General features: G+C 42.9%; 1 protein-coding gene across 1 annotated transcript in view; it reads left to right on the forward strand.

The window, feature by feature from the left end:
- The window catches only part of LOC119423557 (Snf2-related CREBBP activator protein), a gene marked incomplete in the record, with an annotated part of 29,774 nt that overhangs the window by 6,515 nt on the left and 3,418 nt on the right, over positions 1–19,841 (forward strand). Inside the window, 28 exon segments of the mRNA XM_037690956.1 lie at positions 3–143; positions 1,210–1,399; positions 2,155–2,330; positions 3,246–3,336; positions 3,473–3,562; positions 3,921–4,094; positions 4,201–4,409; positions 4,493–4,670; positions 4,755–4,891; positions 5,380–5,549; positions 8,497–8,826; positions 9,805–9,991; positions 10,076–10,245; positions 10,437–10,594; positions 10,824–10,913; positions 10,994–11,158; positions 12,251–12,406; positions 12,506–12,832; positions 13,080–13,246; positions 13,942–14,255; positions 14,331–14,533; positions 15,066–15,235; positions 15,313–15,509; positions 16,028–16,142; positions 16,897–17,022; positions 17,097–17,273; positions 17,356–17,439; positions 18,330–19,840. Of these exon segments, the coding sequence (XP_037546884.1) occupies positions 3–143; positions 1,210–1,399; positions 2,155–2,330; positions 3,246–3,336; positions 3,473–3,562; positions 3,921–4,094; positions 4,201–4,409; positions 4,493–4,670; positions 4,755–4,891; positions 5,380–5,549; positions 8,497–8,826; positions 9,805–9,991; positions 10,076–10,245; positions 10,437–10,594; positions 10,824–10,913; positions 10,994–11,158; positions 12,251–12,406; positions 12,506–12,832; positions 13,080–13,246; positions 13,942–14,255; positions 14,331–14,533; positions 15,066–15,235; positions 15,313–15,509; positions 16,028–16,142; positions 16,897–17,022; positions 17,097–17,273; positions 17,356–17,439; positions 18,330–19,840 (6,203 nt within the window).

Raw genomic sequence — 19,841 nt, forward strand, 5'->3', positions numbered from 1 at the left:
AGGTGGTACGAATGGTGATGCGGCATCATGACGAGCTGAGGCAGAAAGAAGAAAAAGCCAAACGAGACGAGCACGCCAAAATCAGACGAGTTGCTTCTTCTATTGCAAAGGAAGTCCGGTCGTTCTGGAGCAACGTCGAGAAGGTAGAAAACATCCCTGCTCCGCTTTATCGTAAAATAAATCTAGTAGTGGAAGCATGTTAGGGCTGCATGATGGCTTTTAGGAAAACTGAATTTGCATTTTTGTTGAATGTTGCGATGACATTATCAGTAATAATTTATCAGTGATCAACCCACATTTTACTCACCCCTCTTTGTCTACGGTCACCACAACGCTCACAATCTTCTTCAGTGTTTTAGCATTAAGCTATTTTAGCTATATTCTTCTACACCTGCTGTGGACATTTAAGATTAAAGGGATCCTTGTGACTGCACAGTGTGTTATTATCATCCTGTTATCGTCTGTGATTCAGTGAAATAGATTATAATTTTAATTATTTGCATGCTAAATTTATTCACATGGCTGATTTTATTTATTTCTACTTTTTGTTAGCCAATGTTTTTATTCTCTTTAATTTGTCTTTTAAAAAACAAGCTATATTTAGTTATTGCTTCATGAAACAAGTCATCTTAATAGTTTACAGAAAAGTGTCAAATTTTGTGCAAATGCAGTTTAATAAAGACACAGCTATGATCTCAAGTTTTTAATTTATTTTAAAAGTACAATCCAATAAATCCAGTTATAATGTCCGTTTATTGAAATTGTACCAAAATATTTCTGTAAATTATTTATACTTGTAAACATTTATTTAGCCTTAAAAAACTGTGAAAGTAGAGCAATCTCCATTTACTTGTGCTTCTTTCTTTTAGCAAATTATCTTGTTCTTCACTTCATGAAATTTACTGAAACTTTAAAAAATGTACTGAATGTGCATCAACAACCTTTTCTGAGTTAATCTGATTCCAGATGGTCGCCACAGCTAAAATATTTTAGCTAACACAGAATTGAATATAACTAAAGATAAAGAGCTAAAATTTGTTGTGGAGCTGAGAGTCATCCCTAATGAGTACTTTGAGCTCAAACTGTGGAGGACAAGATGCTTTCCTTCAAAGAATGCTAGTGTTTAATTTATTATTGACTTTATTCAAATTATAAAGTGAAATTTGCCCATTTTCAGAGGGCTGATGTTCTGTTTTTCTACGTGTGAAGGTGGTGCAGTTCAAGCAGCAGTCCAGACTGGAGGAAAAGCGGAAGAAGGCTTTAGACCTTCAGCTAGACTTTATTGTCGGCCAAACCGAAAAGTACTCGGACCTCCTCAGCAAGTCCCTCGCACCCGCCAGGCCTCTTGAGACCGCCGTGTCTCCGCAGAAATCAGTGCCTCCTCCCGTCGACGAAGACGGTAAAAACATTCTTAAGCATGTCTCTTTGTAAATGGTTCTTTCTGTCAACACGTTGGAGCGCTTTCAGACCTGATTCGATGGATCAGACAGAAGTGCTGTCATACCAGCGCACCAGTGACTGAATGTTCCTCAGTGTACGCTGCGGTAAAATCCTTCATAGAAACAAAAGGCTGTTCCTCCCCGTCAAGGTGCTACTTTGATTATTGTCAAAGTTCTGTGAAATCCCCCAGACACCTGTGAGCAGATTCCTCATTTTAAAATGAGTCTAAGAATTAAAAGAGCAGGGACAACGAATGCGTCCAGAGCTCTGAGCCTAATGCTGCGTGGCACCCATCAGGCCACGGAGCCGTCAAACCTGTGAGACGAGTCTGCTGCACGTGTTATTACCAGTGACATTTGATTTCAAACGTGTGACGGCGACCAGTGAATCCAGTTTAATTTCCTCCCCAGAAAAACACCCGACAGTGGATATGCACCACTGGTCTTATCCCATCTCGTTTTTTATTTGTTCCAGTAAAGAACCTACTAATCTGTGCACTGATATTGTTGAAATCTAAAACATACGATTTCATTATTGTGATAAAAGCTTCCTAACATCAGTTTCTGGATGAAACCAGACATTTTAAAACGTTTCTCCAGAACTCCGTTTATTTTAGTCTTTATGGTTTTGGGCAAACTTTTGAGAGAAGGTCTTCAGTTGTAGCAGAGAAATATACTTTTTTAATCTGGGGAAAAACATCTTATCTTCATGCAGACGGAGACTTTGAGCCTCCTTGTGAGGAGGAGGATGATGAAGAGACCATAGAGGTGGAGGAGCAGCAGGAGGGCAATGATGCAGAGAGCCATCAGAGGGAGATAGAACTGCTGAAGGAGGAGGGCATGCTGCCTCTGGACCAGCTGCTCAGCACGCTCAAACTGCCGCCTCCAGAGGTACCACCACAAACTGCCTCCTTCCAGTTAGAACTACAGAAGAAACCACGATATTAACTTATACAAGACGCATGTTAATATATGTACAAATTGATGCATCTGTAAAATCCTGAAACTGATTTTAAATATCCAGCACTTGGTTAACAACTTAAATGTTATTCGGTCTCTGGGAGTTCTTTTTAGTTCCGTTAATGTCAAAGCAGCAGATTTGTATAAAATGTTTTCATGAAAACACAATGAAATCCTTGGACTTGGAAAATGAAAACTGTTGCAGCAGTTCTGGACAAAATAATAATTTTACGATCTACGTAGATTTATTATAATTGTCTAGGTATGAATAATGCTTATGAGCGATGATTTAAAAACACGTTTGTCTTGGTGGTGCTCTTCCTTCCTGCTGTTAGTCGACTTTCTCCTCTTTGGCCGGATTAACTTCCTGTGAAGCTGCAAGCTGGGAAATCTGATGACAGTGACTTCGATTGCTTATTAAAATATCAGCATTTTAACAATAAAACAGTGCAATTAGATGAGTTTTAGCCTGAATTACAAACATCAACACTTTTTGTGTGTGTGTGTGCCACTGTTCCCACTACCAACACATGACTGGTTAACAAACGGGACAAATTCTGACTAAACTGCTGCTTTTGTTAGATCACTTATTTTTCTTTATTTTAATCACTGAAAATCTGAGGATTACGTGAAACATCCATGAGACGTTTGCTTACTGAACTATAGCTCTTTATTGATTATGAACATTGTAAACCAAAATGTGTGTTTGTAAATATGTTTAGACATTTTAATGTAGATTACACAGTTATTACACTTTAATAGAAGCAAAGGAATCATGCATCTATGGACAGATCGTTGTTTGTTTAAATGTTGCACAGTTTTCTGAACTCACCGTTTCAAATGTAGGACTCGGGCTCAGAGGAACAATGCTCAAATGAATCTTCATCAGCTGAGGAAGAGGATGAAGACAGAGAATTCACAGCCAACGAAGAGGACGGTAAGTCTAATTCAAGATGTTGAAAAGGTGCAACAGCTTTTGGTTAATTTTCTATAAATAATTCTTGGACAATTGTATTTTTAATTCTTTGAAAATAAGTTTTGTGTTTTTCTTTTCTTTTCCTTCTTGTGTCCAGCTGAGGATGAGGAGGACACCATAGCAGCTCAGGAGAAAGTCGAAGGTCATGTCAATCATGCTGAGGAACTTGATGACTTGGCCAGAGAAGGTAAGTGTCTTTTTTTTTTTTAATGCCATCCATCCATTCTCTCTTACCCACTTCTTCCTTTTTGGGTCGCGGGGGTCACTGGTGCCCATGTCCCGCCATCACTGTGCGAGAGGCGGGGGACACCTGGACAGGTTGCAAGTCCATCAGTTAAAAAAAAAAAGTATTTATTAAAAAACATTTATTTTAATTATTTTTATGTTACTCAAGTGTTTTTTTCTTCTTCTTTTACACAGCCCTTTTAAAATAGATTATTTAATCAAAAGAACTACGGTCAAAACAATTAACCTTTTTAATTTTTATTAAACAAAACAAAACAGAAGAATTAACCCAACCCGGTTTATTTCTGCTCATCTTTCAGGCGATATGAGTCTCGAAGAGCTACTGGAGAAGTACAAAGGAGCGTACGCCTCAGACTTCGAGGCTCCTTCTGCTTCAGACTCTAAAGTGAGTTCTGATTCGGAGGTGTCTGGGGATGAGGAGATGGAGAATGAAGAAGACGAGCGTGACGTGGAAAGCAGCGCTTCTTCCTCAGGTACTAACGCTTTTAAAAACAAGATATTTGTGCTAAATTTCATCTGTTTTGATTAGAAACAAAACTGTAGAAACTTTGGGTTCGCTTGTTTAAACACGCTTTGCAGATTCCCCTGGAGACAGTGCAGAGGAAGATGAGACTGAGGATGATGAAGAGGAGATTGATGAAGAGTGTGGAGAAGGGATGGAGCTTTTGCTGAAGGAGGGAGACCACAGCCCTCCTTCCTCCAGCTCACGGCCAAAGAAAGAGATCAGCCATATTGCTGCGACAGCAGAGAGTCTGCAGCCGAAAGGCTACACTCTGGCTACGACCAAGGTCGGGTTCAGAACATCGAAGTCTTTTCGTTTCTTCTTCTAATTATTTAGTTCTGGCCTGAAAGCTTCTCTTCCATTTTCCAGGTAAAAACCCCCATCCCGTTTCTGCTTCACGGCACGCTACGTGAATACCAGCACATCGGGCTGGACTGGCTGGTCACCATGTTCGAGAAAAAGCTGAACGGGATCCTCGCCGATGAGATGGGTCTGGGTAAAACCATCCAGACGATCGCCCTGTTAGCTCACCTCGCCTGTGAGAAAGGTAACTGACTTGAAGATTTTAGGGAATTCTGCACGTACGACTTAACGATTCATGCTAAGATTCTGGCCCGTTTTTCTTTTTTAGGGAACTGGGGTCCTCACCTCATCATTGTTCCCACCAGCGTGATGCTAAACTGGGAGATGGAGCTGAAGCGCTGGTGTCCAGGGTTTAAAATCCTCACCTACTTTGGCAGTCAGAAGGAGAGAAAGCTGAAGAGACAGGTAACATTCTAGCACCTTGCTGATGGGAGTGGTCCCCACTCGTCAGTCTATTCAAAGTCTTCACTGTTTTACCATTTCTGAAGCCCTTTAATGGTAAACTACTAGAAAAAGTGTTTTCTGTGAAAATGCAGTTTAAATGCTGAGCGCTGAATGACTTTAAGCTACAACTGAGTTGTTAAAGCTAAAAGGAGCAGAACATTAGCTAAAAACTAACAGGAGTGCTACACTTGCTAAAGCTAAAAGTAGCAAAAAGCTTTCTAATAAGATAAATAGATAATTGTGTTTATTTGTTAATTCAACTATCGGCAAAGTGATGATGGTTACATTTCATATAAAAAATGAAGTAAATTAAAGTGGATCGCCAGTGGTACAAATGAACCTTTGTGTGGATAAACAATCGTTTTATGTTGTCCTAAAATAAACGAGAAACAGAACATCAGTACTGGGAAGAAAAGAACAGTCTTTTTTCCTCCAATGTCTTTTCTCAGGGCTGGACGAAACCTAATGCTTTCCACGTGTGCATCACTTCATACAAGCTGGTTCTGCAGGATCACCAGGCCTTCAGACGAAAGTCTTGGCGTTATCTGATCCTCGACGAGGCTCAGAACATCAAGAACTTCAAGTCCCAGCGCTGGCAGAGCCTGCTGAACTTCAACAGGTCTGTAGAGCCTCGGCACTCCCCCGTTCGTTCAAAGTGTTAAAATAAACAATCTGCTCATACATTTCAGTTGTTTCAAAGCTGAAAGTTGGGGATTTAACATCTCGTCTATGATGTGAGACAGATGTTTTGAAATCCGCTGGGAGTAAATAGTCCACGTCTTGTTTCTTAAAGTTTGTTCTGTAACCGTTTCATTGTTTATAAATCTTTTTTTTGTTTGTTTTTTTAATAAATGTCTTGTTTTTTTTTTCTGTCCAAATTATTTTTCACCACCTCTGTGTTTATTAATTACGATGTACAGCCACGTTCTGATCTGTGGAAAGGAAACGAGCATTTTTAAAGGCAGCAGAAGCTCCGGCCATGGTGCCATCTGGCCAACAATTGTTTATTCACTTGAGGTTTTATTCAGAATAAGAAACAAGTTTTATGCTACAGAAGGTTTTCTCTCCAGGAAAGTTTTGCTTGATATAAACAAAAGCTGCATCACGTATAGTTGTACAGTAGTCTCTCGTTATTCACGGGGGAGTTGCACCCTGAAGCCCTGCAATAAGTAAAAAACCGCGAAGTAGGAACAGTAGTACAAGTAGTAATTAGTAGTTTATTTGTGTGTATGTATATATAAAGGTGTTTTAAACCTTTCCCACACTCTTGCAATATTCTAAACATTGTTTCTAAACTCTAAACGCTCTGAAAGAGCACAGAATGTCATGATGTCCCTCTCTCAGCCACCTGCAAGCGCTCTTGGCCACGCCCACTTTTACTCTCTGCAAGGAGATCAGCTGATCAGCTGCAGCAGGAAGTTTATCCTGCAGTAAGGGCTGCACAAATGTGCAGGAGGTGCTAAATAATTTAAAATAATTAATTTTAAATAAAAATTCCATGCCGATTTTGCGGCTCGTCCATCAATCAGCCAGTTGCGTCATGTCCAGTCTTGTTTTGAAAAACCACGATAGAGCGAGTTCGAGATAAACGAACCACCAAGTAGCGAGGGATTACTGTATGTTTTGCAAGTCTTACAAGTTTTTTTAATTATAATGTTTTTCTCTGTTTTAATCAAACTTTTTTTTTTTTACCCTAAACACAGTAATTTATATTTCTGTCTGGTGTAACCTGATGTCTGTGAGAAGATGGAAAATGTTAGCAATCAAGAAGTATCAAGTATTCGAGTACAAACACATAAAAATAAATATTTTACTATATCATAGGGTGAAATAAAACAAAAAATAAACGTGTCGGTGTGGATCCAGCTTTGGACCTGACTGGAAAATGTTGGATTGTATACCTGGATTATTGAGCATGGACTTTGTTATCCAGCTTTAGAATTTAAATTTGCCGTTTGTTTGTTCTGTTTCTCCACAGTCTATTTATTTATTTATGAAAATGTAGCTTTTGTCAGCTGGTCTTCACAACTGGAACTGTTTGTTCTTTCCAAAATGGCCGTGACGAGACGGTCTCGCCGTCGTTCGGCTGGAGGTTTTGCTCCAGCTGGTGGTGATTTCTCACTCAGACGGGCTCTCGGAACAGCAGGAGGTGCTTAGTTTTGTCGTGTACAGTCGTTCACACGAGGATCTTCTCTGAAGATCTGCAGGAAGCAGATGGAGGATAAAAGTGAGCACCTGTGTGTAAATTGGACTCTGCGATTAACTCAAGTCAGGTCTTTCACACTCGGGGGGTCCTGTGGTTTGTTGGGTCGTGGAGACTTGAGGGATAAGAAGCAGAGAGCCAAAGCAGAAACTCTGCAAAGTAAAAACAATCTGACTTCTTTCTTTATTTACATCATTTTATCTTAAATGAGAGGCTCTGCCATCATGTGTTGTTGTCATGCATTTTTAAACAGGATTACTTTTGATTATAAAGCTACAATTAAATCTACTGTCTTTCCTCCAAAAGACTTCCTCAGTCCGAGGAGCCACAACAAGCTCAGTCTTATAAACAGCACCTTCACATACTGAGTTTATTGAGGCTCCTTGGACTGAAGAAGTCTTTTGGAGGAAAGACGAAACGTTTCAACAAAAAGAAACTGTCCGGAGCACCTGACGTAACTTTGGTGGATAGCTTTTGTAAAGTTTATGAATTTTTAAAGCACAATTAAAACAATAAACCATAATAACGACGGTTAAATAAAAAAGTAGAAATACGTTAAGAATAAAGCTTATAAGGCCTAATCACAGTCAATGATAATAAACACCAAATGTTTTCTAACTAAATTTCATTCAACAGATCTCATGTTGGCACTTGGAGTAAAAGTTGGGCATTACTCAGCTACTACCATATCATAGTTGAATTATTTGTAAAGCTGACTAGTTAAAAGCCGTGTTTGTGTTTGGTAAGGTGGATTTTCTTGACTCGAGATGCCTCCAAAATTTAAAGTGATGGTGGCAGTTTCAATGAAATTCACCCCCTTGGTTCATGAAATGTTTTGCTAACAGACTGTCAAACACCCACGACTGCCCGTCTTTCATGGCAGCGACTACCGTTGAGGAAGAAACTGCAAAAAGCTGTTCAGAAGTTCTTCAAGGTCTGGAGCAGGAATGCGTGCAGATCTTTTCAGATTTGTACTCCGAGGCGATAACGTCTCACCTTCTGGTGCCAGTTCAGAGTCTGGCTGCAGAGTTCTGGACCGTCTGCAGGCGAGACGACAGAAACGGGCCGAAGCTGAAACGATCCAAGCTTGAAGTGATTACGGTTGCATTAAAGATCGAGACTTTTCGCTCAGCAATTGAACCAAACTAGAAATTAAAAATGTGGCTTTCATTTTTAGCATGGAGGGAAAAGTGTCTCCAGTTAAATTTCTGTCTTTATGTCTTCTGGATGTGGATTCATTTGTGGAAAATGATGGTTATAAATGCTAAATTTGCACATTGTTGCTCCCAATAAGTATTTGATGCAGTCATCAGTTTTTAAATGCTGAAAACTTGCTCAATGAAATGCCGTTTTCTCCTCACAGCCACCGGCGCCTGCTGCTGACGGGAACTCCTTTGCAGAACAGCCTGATGGAGCTTTGGTCCCTCATGCACTTCCTCATGCCGCACGTCTTCCAGTCCCACCGCGAGTTCAAGGAGTGGTTCTCCAACCCGCTCACGGGGATGATCGAGGGCAGTCAGGAGTACAACGAGGGCCTGGTCAAGAGGCTCCACAAGGTGCTGAGGCCCTTCCTGCTCAGGAGGATCAAGGTTGACGTCGAGAAGCAGATGCCCAAGAAATACGAGCACGTGGTGCGCTGCCGCCTCTCCAAGAGGCAGAGGTTTCTCTACGACGACTTCATGGCACAAGCCTCGTGAGTCCCCTAAATGATTAGCTTCAGTAGAAGAGCGTTTATACTTGGCGAATTACTAGATAAACTGGAAGTTACTGTTTTTTTCTCAAAATTTAAAAAACGAACAATAAGTGCTGACTTTTCTTAAGTTTGTTGAATCAGTGTAGTTAAAACAAGCAAACTAAGCTAAAAACAGAAACGTGGCTCTAACAAGGTTGAGTCGGGTCCTCTGACAGATTCTTGTTTGTTGAAACGTTTCATCTTTTACCCAAAAGTCTTCTTCAGTCTGAGGAGTGAGTAAAGTGGCTGCTAAAAGAAAATATTTGCAAGAAAATCTTACTATTAGCAAATCAAAAAGCTCATATTAGCAAAACTGTAGCTAAATGATACAATAAGCAAAACGGTAGTTAAAAGCTAATATTTGCAGCAAACATAGCTAATGTCTAAAGTTAACTAAATGCATGTCAAAGGTACAGTTATCAAAATCTTAGCTGAAAGCTTAAATTTAGTAAGTTCATAGCTAAAAGGTCTAATTACCAAAACTATAGCTGCAAGCTAAAATGAGTAAACGGTAGCTAAAAGCTAAAATAAGCTAATCTAACTGAAAGACACGATTACCAGATCTGTAGCTGAAAGGGCCAAGTAGTTCATGAAGATAAAGTGGAGCAAATATTCTGAAGTAGATTTTAGAGGACAAAGTTTTTGATGGAACTGTAAAGATCTAAAAGTATTTTTTATGGATAAATGTTGGTAAAAATTGTTTAAATAAAAAAACAACTAATTTGAATAGTTAAAATGGCACAAACATTGTGTGACTTCTGAGTCAGCGTTGGTAAAAGTAAAGAGGGTTAGTGGGAAGAGCAGGTGAACATTAAATGAACGTACATTTACTTTGACACTCCCCTTTTTACTCCACGTAATTTAATATTTTCTCTCAAACTTTTTACTCCAGTTCCTCTTGATTTTTGATTATTGGCTTCTTTTCTGTCCGATTCACAGAACCCAGGAAACACTGGCCAGCGGTCACTTCATGTCTGTGATAAACATCCTCATGCAGCTCCGTAAAGTGTGCAACCACCCCAACCTGTTTGACCCCCGACCCATCCAGTCTCCCTTCATTACACAGCCCATTGTCTTCCAAACCGCCTCTCTGGCGCTGGATGCGCTGGAGATTCCTCCTCTGAAGGTCGGCAGAAAGAAAAAGCTTCAGTTTGTTCATAAAATCGTTCTTTAGTGTGAAACTTTTCCTCCTCCGTTCCGTTTCTCTCAGCGCTGCGACGTCTCCATGTTCGATCTCGTCGGTTTAGAGAGCCGTGTGTCTCGTTACCAAGCGGACGTGTTCCTGCCGCGTCACAAGGTCGGCCGGCAGCTGATCCAGGAGATTATGGATTCCCCTGAACCCCCTCCAAGGCCTAAACCGGTTCGCATGAAGGTCAACAGGTACAAGCTGCTGCTGCTACAATAATTCAAAACTTTTGTCTTTCCTCTTTGCTTCAGAAGTCGGAGTAGACAGCCCATCAGTTTAGTCATGGACCTAAATTCAGTATTTGTTGTTGGGACTTGGTTTATGGGTTTTATCATTCTGGAAAGTTTTAGTTTTCTAAAACAAACGTTCAATGTTTTCACTTTAGGATGTTCCAGCCGCCTCCCAAAGGGGATAATCGGTCGGTTCTGCTCATGAACAAACCCACCTGCTCAGTTCCTCCTGCAGCTCAGACCTCCAAACCTCCTCCAGCCACGGAGGTCACCTCTGCTCCTGCGCCTCCTCCTGCTCCTGCAGTTCAGCAAGGCAAGTGTAAAATTTACAACTTTAAGTAAACATAAAGGTTGACAAAGGCTTGAAGATGTAAGCCGAACATTTTAAAACATGCTCTTCGATGCTTTGTTTTTAGTGGTTTGTTCGGTGGCACCCACTCCTCCACCTCGCCCCCCGATGAACCCCACTCCTCAGACTGCAGTGAGATCCAGCGCGCCGAAACCGATGCTGACTGTACGCCCACCCGTTGCTCCCTGTGCAGCCAATGTTCCAGCTCATCAGAGCCCGAACCCCAGCACCGTCATGCCCCAGAGGGTTTTACTTAGTCCTGACATGCAAGCAAGGCTGCCTTGTCAGTAGATTGATTTGAGAAAAGCATTTGATGAAGACTGGCCCTGAATGAGTTCTCTAACCATTTTCTTTCTTCCTCAGCCGGTGAGGTGGTGAGCATCGCTCAGCTGGCTTCTTTAGCAGGCCGGCCGGTGTCGACATGTCAGGGCAGCAAGCCCGTCACCTTCCAGCTTCAAGGGAACAAACTGACTCTGTCTGGAGCGCAGATCCACCAAGTCCCAGCAGCAGCGCCACGCCCAGTTCAAGGTTGGTATTACCTGTGCTTCCCCAGGTTTGGTCTGGACCCCAGTATGGATCATGAAACATCAAGTAGGAATTTTTGGATCATTTCCAGATTTCAACCTAATAAAAATTATTGATTGTGGCATATTATTCCCATAACGGTTCTGAACATTAGAAGCAGAACGTTGAATACTGTCCAAAAAAAAAAAGATGATCCATGTTTGCTACGCTTAAGGAGATAATAAATAAAATGCTGAAACTCTAGACATTTTGACAAGCTATATGTTAGACACCTACATATCATTTCACTCTGTTATAAACCCTCCTAAATGGAGATGCACGATATTATCGGTGTGGTAATGGTATCGACCGATATTGGCGATAAAGTTAAATATCGAACATTCCATTAAAATAACTTGCTGATATAAAAGGCCCTGTTTATATATAATGTATATGTATATATGTATATATATATGTATATGTATGTATAAGGAGCTGTTTTTGTATGACAACCCAGTGACAAGGATGCCTGCAGCGCCAGCACAATGTTGACATCACGCGCGCCGTTGAGTTTAGATTTGTGAAAATTTACACTGGTCAAGTGTTGTTGTGTTAGAGAGAGTAAATGTCTTGAATAAATTTGACTTTAAAAATAATCCAAGTTGAAGTGTTACATTATTTTCAACCCCCTTTTTGGTATCTGCATTTGGTAGCAGACCAAATTTAATTAAATTCAATTCAGTTTATTTCTATAACGCCAAGTCACATCAGAAGTCGTCGCAGGGCTCTGAACAGAAACATTCATATATGAAAATGATAATTTAACACGATTTATCTGGGGAGCAGACTGCTTCGAGTTTAACTCCATCACAGAACTCTCATCTTGAGTGAGCACGAAGTTGAAAGCACAAATTCACAAAGACCATGAAGAATAAAGTAGTATTTTAATTCCACAGCAGAGAAAGCTGTGTACTCTCTGTAAGTAGGTCTAGGAGAAAAAACATTGGTATCGGTTATCGGCCAAATAAGTTTTAACAAATTGGCATATCGGACATAAATCCAGTATCGTGCATCTCTCCTAAACACAGTCAGTTTGATCAGTTTGTATCTCTACAGGTAATGTGATGCACCTGGTGTCCGGCGGCGTCCAGCATCACCTCATCAGCCAGCCGGCCCAGCTGAGTGTTCAGACAACGACCAACACGCACGCTGTGAACACGTCCGCCGCTGCGCCCTGTGCAAACAAGCTGCCGCACAACGCCTCACCTCAAGGTTTTTAACACGGATTATTCACTTTAATCTCAGCGCAGCTTCAAGCTGAGCTCTGTCGGGATCAGACACACATTGTCTGATTGGTTTGATTATTTTCAGTCTCTTCGCCCATGGTGAGCAGCCCCGGAGTCGTGAAGATCGTCGTGCGTCAGTCAGCAGGCAAGGAGGGCGGGCCCGTGCCCACGCTGGCAGTGGCCCCTTCCCCACGTGTTGCTCCTCAGGCGCTGCCCCTCTCCCCACATCCTCACGCCAACACCGCCCCTGTGAGGAGCACCGCTTCGCTACAGATCGCCTCACGCACTCCCGGTCCCGCTACTGCCCACTACACCATAGCTCCTCCCAGGCACCCGAGCTCAACCCCGAACCAGCCCCCGCATCCCGTCCTCAAAGTAGTACAGCTGCCTCCACCCTGCACCGAGCAGCCAGGTGAGAGCGCACGCTCAGGTTTTCCTTACTTGAGCGCTGGACGCTTGTCCAAAAGCAGAGCTTCGAAAACTCTCGTCCTTCAGAAACAAACTGTTCCAGCTTTTTAAAATGTGAAAGTCTGTGGAGTATTTTTCTCTCTCGAGATAAAAGCTAAAGCTTTGCCCTTTTTTAATTCCCAGCGTTAAACAAAGCAAAGCCGTCTTTACACGAGCGTTTTGTAATCCATGCTCTGCTTTCTCGTTTCCAGCTCCGGTAACTTCCTCTCCGTCTGTGTCCAAATCTTCAGCTGCACCACGGGACAACAGCAGTACTCAAACACCAGTTTCTACCAAGTCAAAGCCCAGTGCACGTCCAAAACCCAACCCTCCACCCAGGAGGCTCCCCCGCCCACCTCCACGCTCTCCTTTCCACATGGTAAGTCTGTTCAATCCTAAAGCTTTAAATAAATAAAAAATTACGTGACACCTTGAACGACGTTGACTGAAGAGACGACTCGAACCAAATCTGAAGCCTCAGTTTTACACAACTTCATATGTAAAATTAGCTTTTTTAGTTTTGAGTCACTCTCACGGCTCTGGAAAGTTTATGCAGAAAACTGTTCAAGTTACATTTTGCAGTAGTTTTCCAAATATAATAATATGCATTTCTAAAATGTGGGTCCACATTCAATGTAAACAAAACGCTGTGTTGAATGAAACCACTTGAGTCACATGATTTGGCTGCGACCTGTAGGCAGATGTGGAATCTGACAAGCGTAGTCTTCTCATGGACGCCATCATTGTTGAAGTTCTTCAGTAACTTAGTCTGTTTCCATAGATGGCAAAACAAACATATTTTTTTTAATTTAAGAACACGTTATGCATCAATATGAGAAAACTGGTTTTGTTTGTTGTCTTCTTGCAGAGTGTCTGTAAAGTTTCTTTTTTAGTAACAGCTCAGGTTTGTTTAAACTTCTGGAGCTGCAGAGAACGATGGAAAATACATAAAAGTATAAGTAAAATAAATGAACAGCTGATTTTACTTACAGATTTCTCGAACGTGATCTTTGCTGTTCGACCCGTTTGTCCTCCAGCCTTTCACCCTCATCTCTCATTTCTCTGCACCAACAGTCATGGCTGGCCGACGACCTCAAACAGCAGCGCAGCAGCCGACTGGACTTCATCTTTGGAGTCAACGAGCGTCGCTGCGGGGCGAAACCAGTGTATGGCCGAGAGGTTTTGGACTTCCTGACTTTTCTTCCCGGTCCTCGTCCATCTCCAGCAGCTCTGAAGGCTGAGGGGGAGTGGGGTCGCTCGGGACACAGCAGCCGTCTGTACGCTCAGTGGCATAACAGGGACGACTTCTGGCTTCAGAGTCCTGCTTTAAGAGAGGCCATCAACAGCCTGGAAGCACGTCTGGAGCTCCTCAGTGAAATAATAGAGCGGTAAATAAGGGTTTTCTTACTGACTTGCTCGATCATAACTAAGACTGAAGATTTGTAAGCTAACTGTCGTTTTAGGTTTGTGTTTGCGATTCCTCCAGTGGAGGCTCCTCTGATCTCCATGCACTGCTGCCATCCTCCTCCATCTCTGAGCCACAAGCAGGCCGTCTTCTCGTCCACGCTGTCGGCTCAGGTGGCTCCGCTCACCCGCAGCCTCCATCGCATTCAGTGCAGCATGAGGACTCAGTTCCCCGACCTGAGGCTCATACAGTACGACTGTGGTGAGTTAGCATGGATTATAGTTGCTGCGTGTTCAACAAGAGAAGCAGGAAAGTTTGGCTTCTTTCAAAACAAGAGCCAACTTGTAAACAGTCTGAGCTGCCTTTATGACATCTGGACATTAAAAAATAAAATCTGTACTTGCACGAGTTTTGATTCCAGTTTATGTAAGAAAACATCAAGTGCAGAGCAGGAGTGAAGTTGTTTTATGAGATTTAAAGTAGCCGACCTCGTGTTCTTAAGATTTTTATTAAACCTTTATTTAACCAGATAAAAACCCGTTGAGATCAAGACCTCTCACACAAGGGTGGCCTGGCCAAGAACGGGCAGCAGCGCACGTCAAAAAACAAATACATTTGTAGATAAAACACTCTGCTTCAAACCAACAAGCTGCTCGGTGTTCAACAATCCTTAGCTGCAAATGTGTTCCCATTCTGGGAATACCCAGAGTGTTCCCTACGTGGAAGTTTCTGCAGATGCACCCACTTTTATCAACTTAATCAATTTATTGAAATATGCATCGCCTGTTTGCAGGTAAGCTTCAGACTCTCCACACGTTGCTGCGGAAGCTGAAGTCTGGAGGCCACAGAGTTCTGATCTTCACTCAGATGACGCGCATGTTGGACGTGCTGGAGCAGTTCCTCAACTATCACGGCCACATCTACCTCCGCCTGGACGGCAGCACCCGAGTGGAGCAGAGACAGGTCCGAACGGTCCACGTGCACCACGTGTCCTGCTTCGCAGCCTCTGGTGCTCATCGTTTGTGCCTCTTCGTCCTCAGGCCCTCATGGAGCGCTTCAACGCAGATCGACGCATCTTCTGCTTCATCCTGTCGACTCGCAGCGGGGGCGTGGGGGTGAATCTGACGGGGGCCGACACTGTTGTTTTCTACGACAGCGACTGGAATCCCACCATGGACGCACAAGCGCAGGACCGCTGCCACCGCATCGGCCAGACCCGAGACGTTCACATCTACAGGTGACGCATTTAATGACCACACATACTAAAATCAGAGCGTATACCTTCTCTTTCACACAGTTCAAACTGGTTTATTTGTAATAAAACCAGTAACAAATAAATAAGATGTAACAGCGGCATTTTATAGAAACGACACAGAAAGAGATCCTGAGCAGCCTTAAAGAGAACACAAAAATCAGGATGTGCAGTAAACGATAACACTTTTAAACATTAAATTAAATCCTTCAGAGCAAAATATATTTAAGATTTATTATTCTGGATTAAAAAAACTGTCAATCATTTAAAAACAGATTTCTGACTAATTGTGATTGAAGACTTTAGAAACTGTTTAAAAAGGAAATTGTCCATCCTGTGATTTTCTCATTTGTGGCTACACTTGTACATTTTTACTGATAAATATTTTGTTTTTCTGAATGAAAGTGCTGAAGATAAAAATATCACCAGCCCTCTCAGAATAAAAAGACACGTTGGAAAATGAGTCAAGAAATGGTTAAATATATATTTTTTCCTTCGTTCAGGTTAATCAGTGAGCGCACAGTGGAGGAAAACATTTTAAAGAAAGCCAACCAGAAGAGGATGTTGGGAGATATGGCAATCGAAGGTGGAAACTTCACCACGGCCTTTTTCAAGGAGGTATTGTTCTCCCAGTCAGAGAAAATGAATCACTGGGTTTAATGAGACAAACATGTTGGAGCACACTTCCTGTTAAATCCTGATCAGGTGTTTTTTTGTTTGTTTTAATCCATTAAAGACTGAGCAACCAGCAGCTTCAAGAGAAGTTTAATGTTTTAGATGTGCTGGATTTATTTATCCATTTTTCATAAAAGAAAAAGGTTTTATGTACTTCAGCTGCTGAGAGTACCACGTCTTTGGAACTTGGAAATAAAAACCTTTGACAGAGAATTAGTGTGGATAGTCAGTTTTCTGTAATGATCTAAATTAAGCGACTCTTTGCGAACTGAAAAACATAGAAAAGGATTTACCTGAACTGTCAAACAGTGCAGTTTGAAAGAGTGTGCTCCAGTAGTTTTTATATTTATAAAAATATATGTATTTCTGAAGTGTGGGTCCGCACTCAATGTAAACAAAACACTTTTTTTTTTTTTTATATCTGCATACTATATAAATCTGAACGTAAATATAAAATATGTCATAAAATTGTCGAACTGTTTTGTTCCACTCGGCTCTTTATTGACTTATTTTCAGTCATTTTAGCCGTTTCCTTAGGTAAATAATAAATTTAAGGACAAATTATTTCGTTTTTTTTTTTTTTTTGACACCACACTTAAAGTATTTAACTTTTACTACAAGAAGGATGTGCGAGCAGCCTCCCTGTGTTTGTCGCCCTGAATAAACAGAACTCTTTGTCTGTTTCTCCTTCTTTAAGCAAACGATCCGCGAGCTGTTTGATGTCAATGATGGGGAGAAGAGGGAGGTGGCGGTGGAGCTGTCTGTGCCCCAAGCTGGCGATGACGAAGGCGTCAACAAACAGAGCACCACCATTCTGGAGCAGGTTCGAGATATTCTGCTCGTTTTAGCTGCTTTTCTTCAACGTGAACCAGGAACTGAATCGATGAAACGTTTCAGGCTCTGTGTCGGGCTGAGGATGAGGAGGACATCGTGGCCGCCTCTCAGGCCAAAGCAGAGCAGGTGGCGGAGCTGGCCGAGTTTAACGAGAACATCCCGCTGGATGACGGAGGGGAGCAGGAGGAGGTGGAGGAGCTCTCCAAGGCCGAGCAGGAAATAGCTGCTCTGGTGGAACAGGTGAGTGAACGCGGGTCTGTAAACGAGTTCCGGTACTTAAAACCAACTCCTACGTAAACGCACTTTTCTCTGCTTTCTTTAGCTCACTCCCATCGAACGTTACGCCATGAACTTCCTGGAAGCCTCCTTAGAAGACGTCTGCAAAGAGGAGCTGAAGCAGGCTGAGGTAACGCCTCACGTTTCATCAAATATTAAATACTTTATCAGCTCTGTTAACTGAATACTGGACAATAAAATACAGATGTTGACCTTAGCAGTAATATTCAGATTCAAAGTCCAAATGTAAAAAAATATATTTTGATAATCTGTGCTGCTGAAGCAACGCTTGTCCTAGTAGGGCTACCGTAGCTTCCTGCAGTGAAAACAGGTTGCAGCAAAGTGTTTTCTCTAAACCTTGAAAAAATCTGTCCACTTATTTATTTTATCATAACAGGATTGTTTTAAAACTTTGATTTGTGGAGACATTTCCTGTTATCAACACAAAGCTAATTTTGCTAGCCTTCTATGGGGTTTTCAACGTTAGCATCTATGCTAATTATTGTTACTGTGAATCAACATTTGAAGTAAATTATTATTTAGGGTTTAACATTAACATCAATGTTTTCCCCTTTTTAGAGATTTGTATTTCAGAATTGTTTTCGTTTAATCCTATTTTCCACTCGCCATAATCCAATTAGAGCGTTTTGATTCGTACATTAATTTTTTAAGATTTGCAAACGTAACGATTGTTCAGGCAGCACGATGGGCCCGAGGTCATGAAAACTAATTACAAAAAGCAACAAATTTGCATTTTTAAGAGGCGTAATACAGAATAGATTAATCTCAGTGAGGCGTTTCCTCCCAGTAATTTACATTAAATAAACCAAACCATAACGTTTGAACCTTTTTTGTTTTAATTCAGTTTAAATTAAATGAAACATAAATACTAAAGACCCACACAACACACTTCAGTGTTTATTTTTTTTTACAATTTTCTGTGTTTGAGATTTAATCCTAGTTTAAAGTTGTTTTTATCGCTCTGCATCAAATGTGAATTCTGTATTTCTGTGTTTTTAGGAGCAAGTGGAAGCTGCCAGAAAAGGCCTGGACCAGGCCAAGGAGGGGCTCATGCTCCATCATACGTCTGACGAAGATGGCGACGACTTCCTGTCCACACCAGCTTCCTCTGAGCCTGCTCAGCCAGCTCCCGCCCGTCGTGGACGTAAACCCAAGGACAAGACGCTCACCTCCACGAGGGCCAGCGGTCGACTCTGCGGCGCGGCGCCTGAACTTGAACCCGAGCCTTCGACGCCGAGAGAAGTGCCTGAAAGACTCCGGAGAGGACGAGGAGCCGCTAAAGATGCTGCTGCCACGTCCCGAACAGATTCTAAAAGCTGCTCATCAAACAGACTTCAGGAGGCCTCCAGGTCTTCAAAAGCTGCATCTCCTGTCAGAGACCAGTCCACAAAAACCAGAACTCAACCGACCCGCTCCCATCCCGGCCCAGGGCCTGCATCTCCCGCGATCTCGCCTCCTGCAGGGAAACCGCCAGGTGAGGAGGAGAAGGAGAGGAGGATGTCCGAGTCTTCAATAGACTCGAGCTGTGCAGCAGACCATCAGAACAAAGACGACAACGGTAAAGACCACAGCCCCATGTCTCCCCCCTCCACCTCCCGGTCCCCTCGGAAGCGCCAGTCAGCTGACGGTGAGGTGCTCCGGGGCCTGACGGACGACTCCCCCTCAGCCAAAGTCCTGCGGAAGCTTCCAGGGAGGTTGGTCACCGTGGTGGAGGAGAAGGAGCCACGGAAGAGGAGACGCAGAGGAAGTGGAACTGGAGGTTCCTCCGAGGAGGCGACCGCTGAGGAGAACGCTGCTGATGCTACAGACGAACCAAACAAAGATAACTCCTCACAAAGCCCCGATGAAAAGACTAAAGTGACTCCTCAGGACCAAGACTCCTCCCCGAGTTCTCCGCTGCACCCGCAGCCGGCCCGGAGTTACCCTCCATACTCTCCTCCACATCTTTCTCCCGACATGCCCGTCCTCAGGAACCTTCCTGTGCGGCGCAGGCTGGAAACTGAATCTCGTTTGGCCGCTCAGCTCGGAGAGCAGCAGCTCACGGGTCGAGGAAGAGGAGCGACTCAGCCGAAGAAAACCGACACAACGCCGGCCAAAGACGCCACCGCAGCTTCCACAGAGTCCAATTCTCTTCCTACGCCTTTAAAAAGAAAGAGGGGCCGGCCCCCTAAGGTTGTTACCGTGGTTACTGAGCACGACAGTAAAATGACTCCGCCCACTTCACTGTGTGAGGATGGGATCCCACCTCAGTCCCCAAAACGAAAGCGGGGTCGTCCCCGTAAGGACTCCACAATCACAGCAGACACCGTCAGTGAGACACAGAGTTCTGGTACCAACACAGAACCCAAAGTCCTGCCAGAGGTCCCAACAGGTCGGGACTCTGAGCTCACCAGAACAGAGGAAACGCCAGCCGAGGCTTCAGCTCCTGCTCCAGGTCAGACCTCTGTGACAAACACTGATCAAACCTCTACATCAGCCGAACCTGAACCTGTCTCTGCCTCTACATCAGCC

The sequence above is a fragment of the Nematolebias whitei genome, chromosome 17, assembly GCF_014905685.2.
Source record: "Nematolebias whitei isolate Nwh7 chromosome 17, NemWhi1, whole genome shotgun sequence".
In the NCBI taxonomy this organism is placed as follows: domain Eukaryota; kingdom Metazoa; phylum Chordata; class Actinopteri; order Cyprinodontiformes; family Rivulidae; genus Nematolebias; species Nematolebias whitei.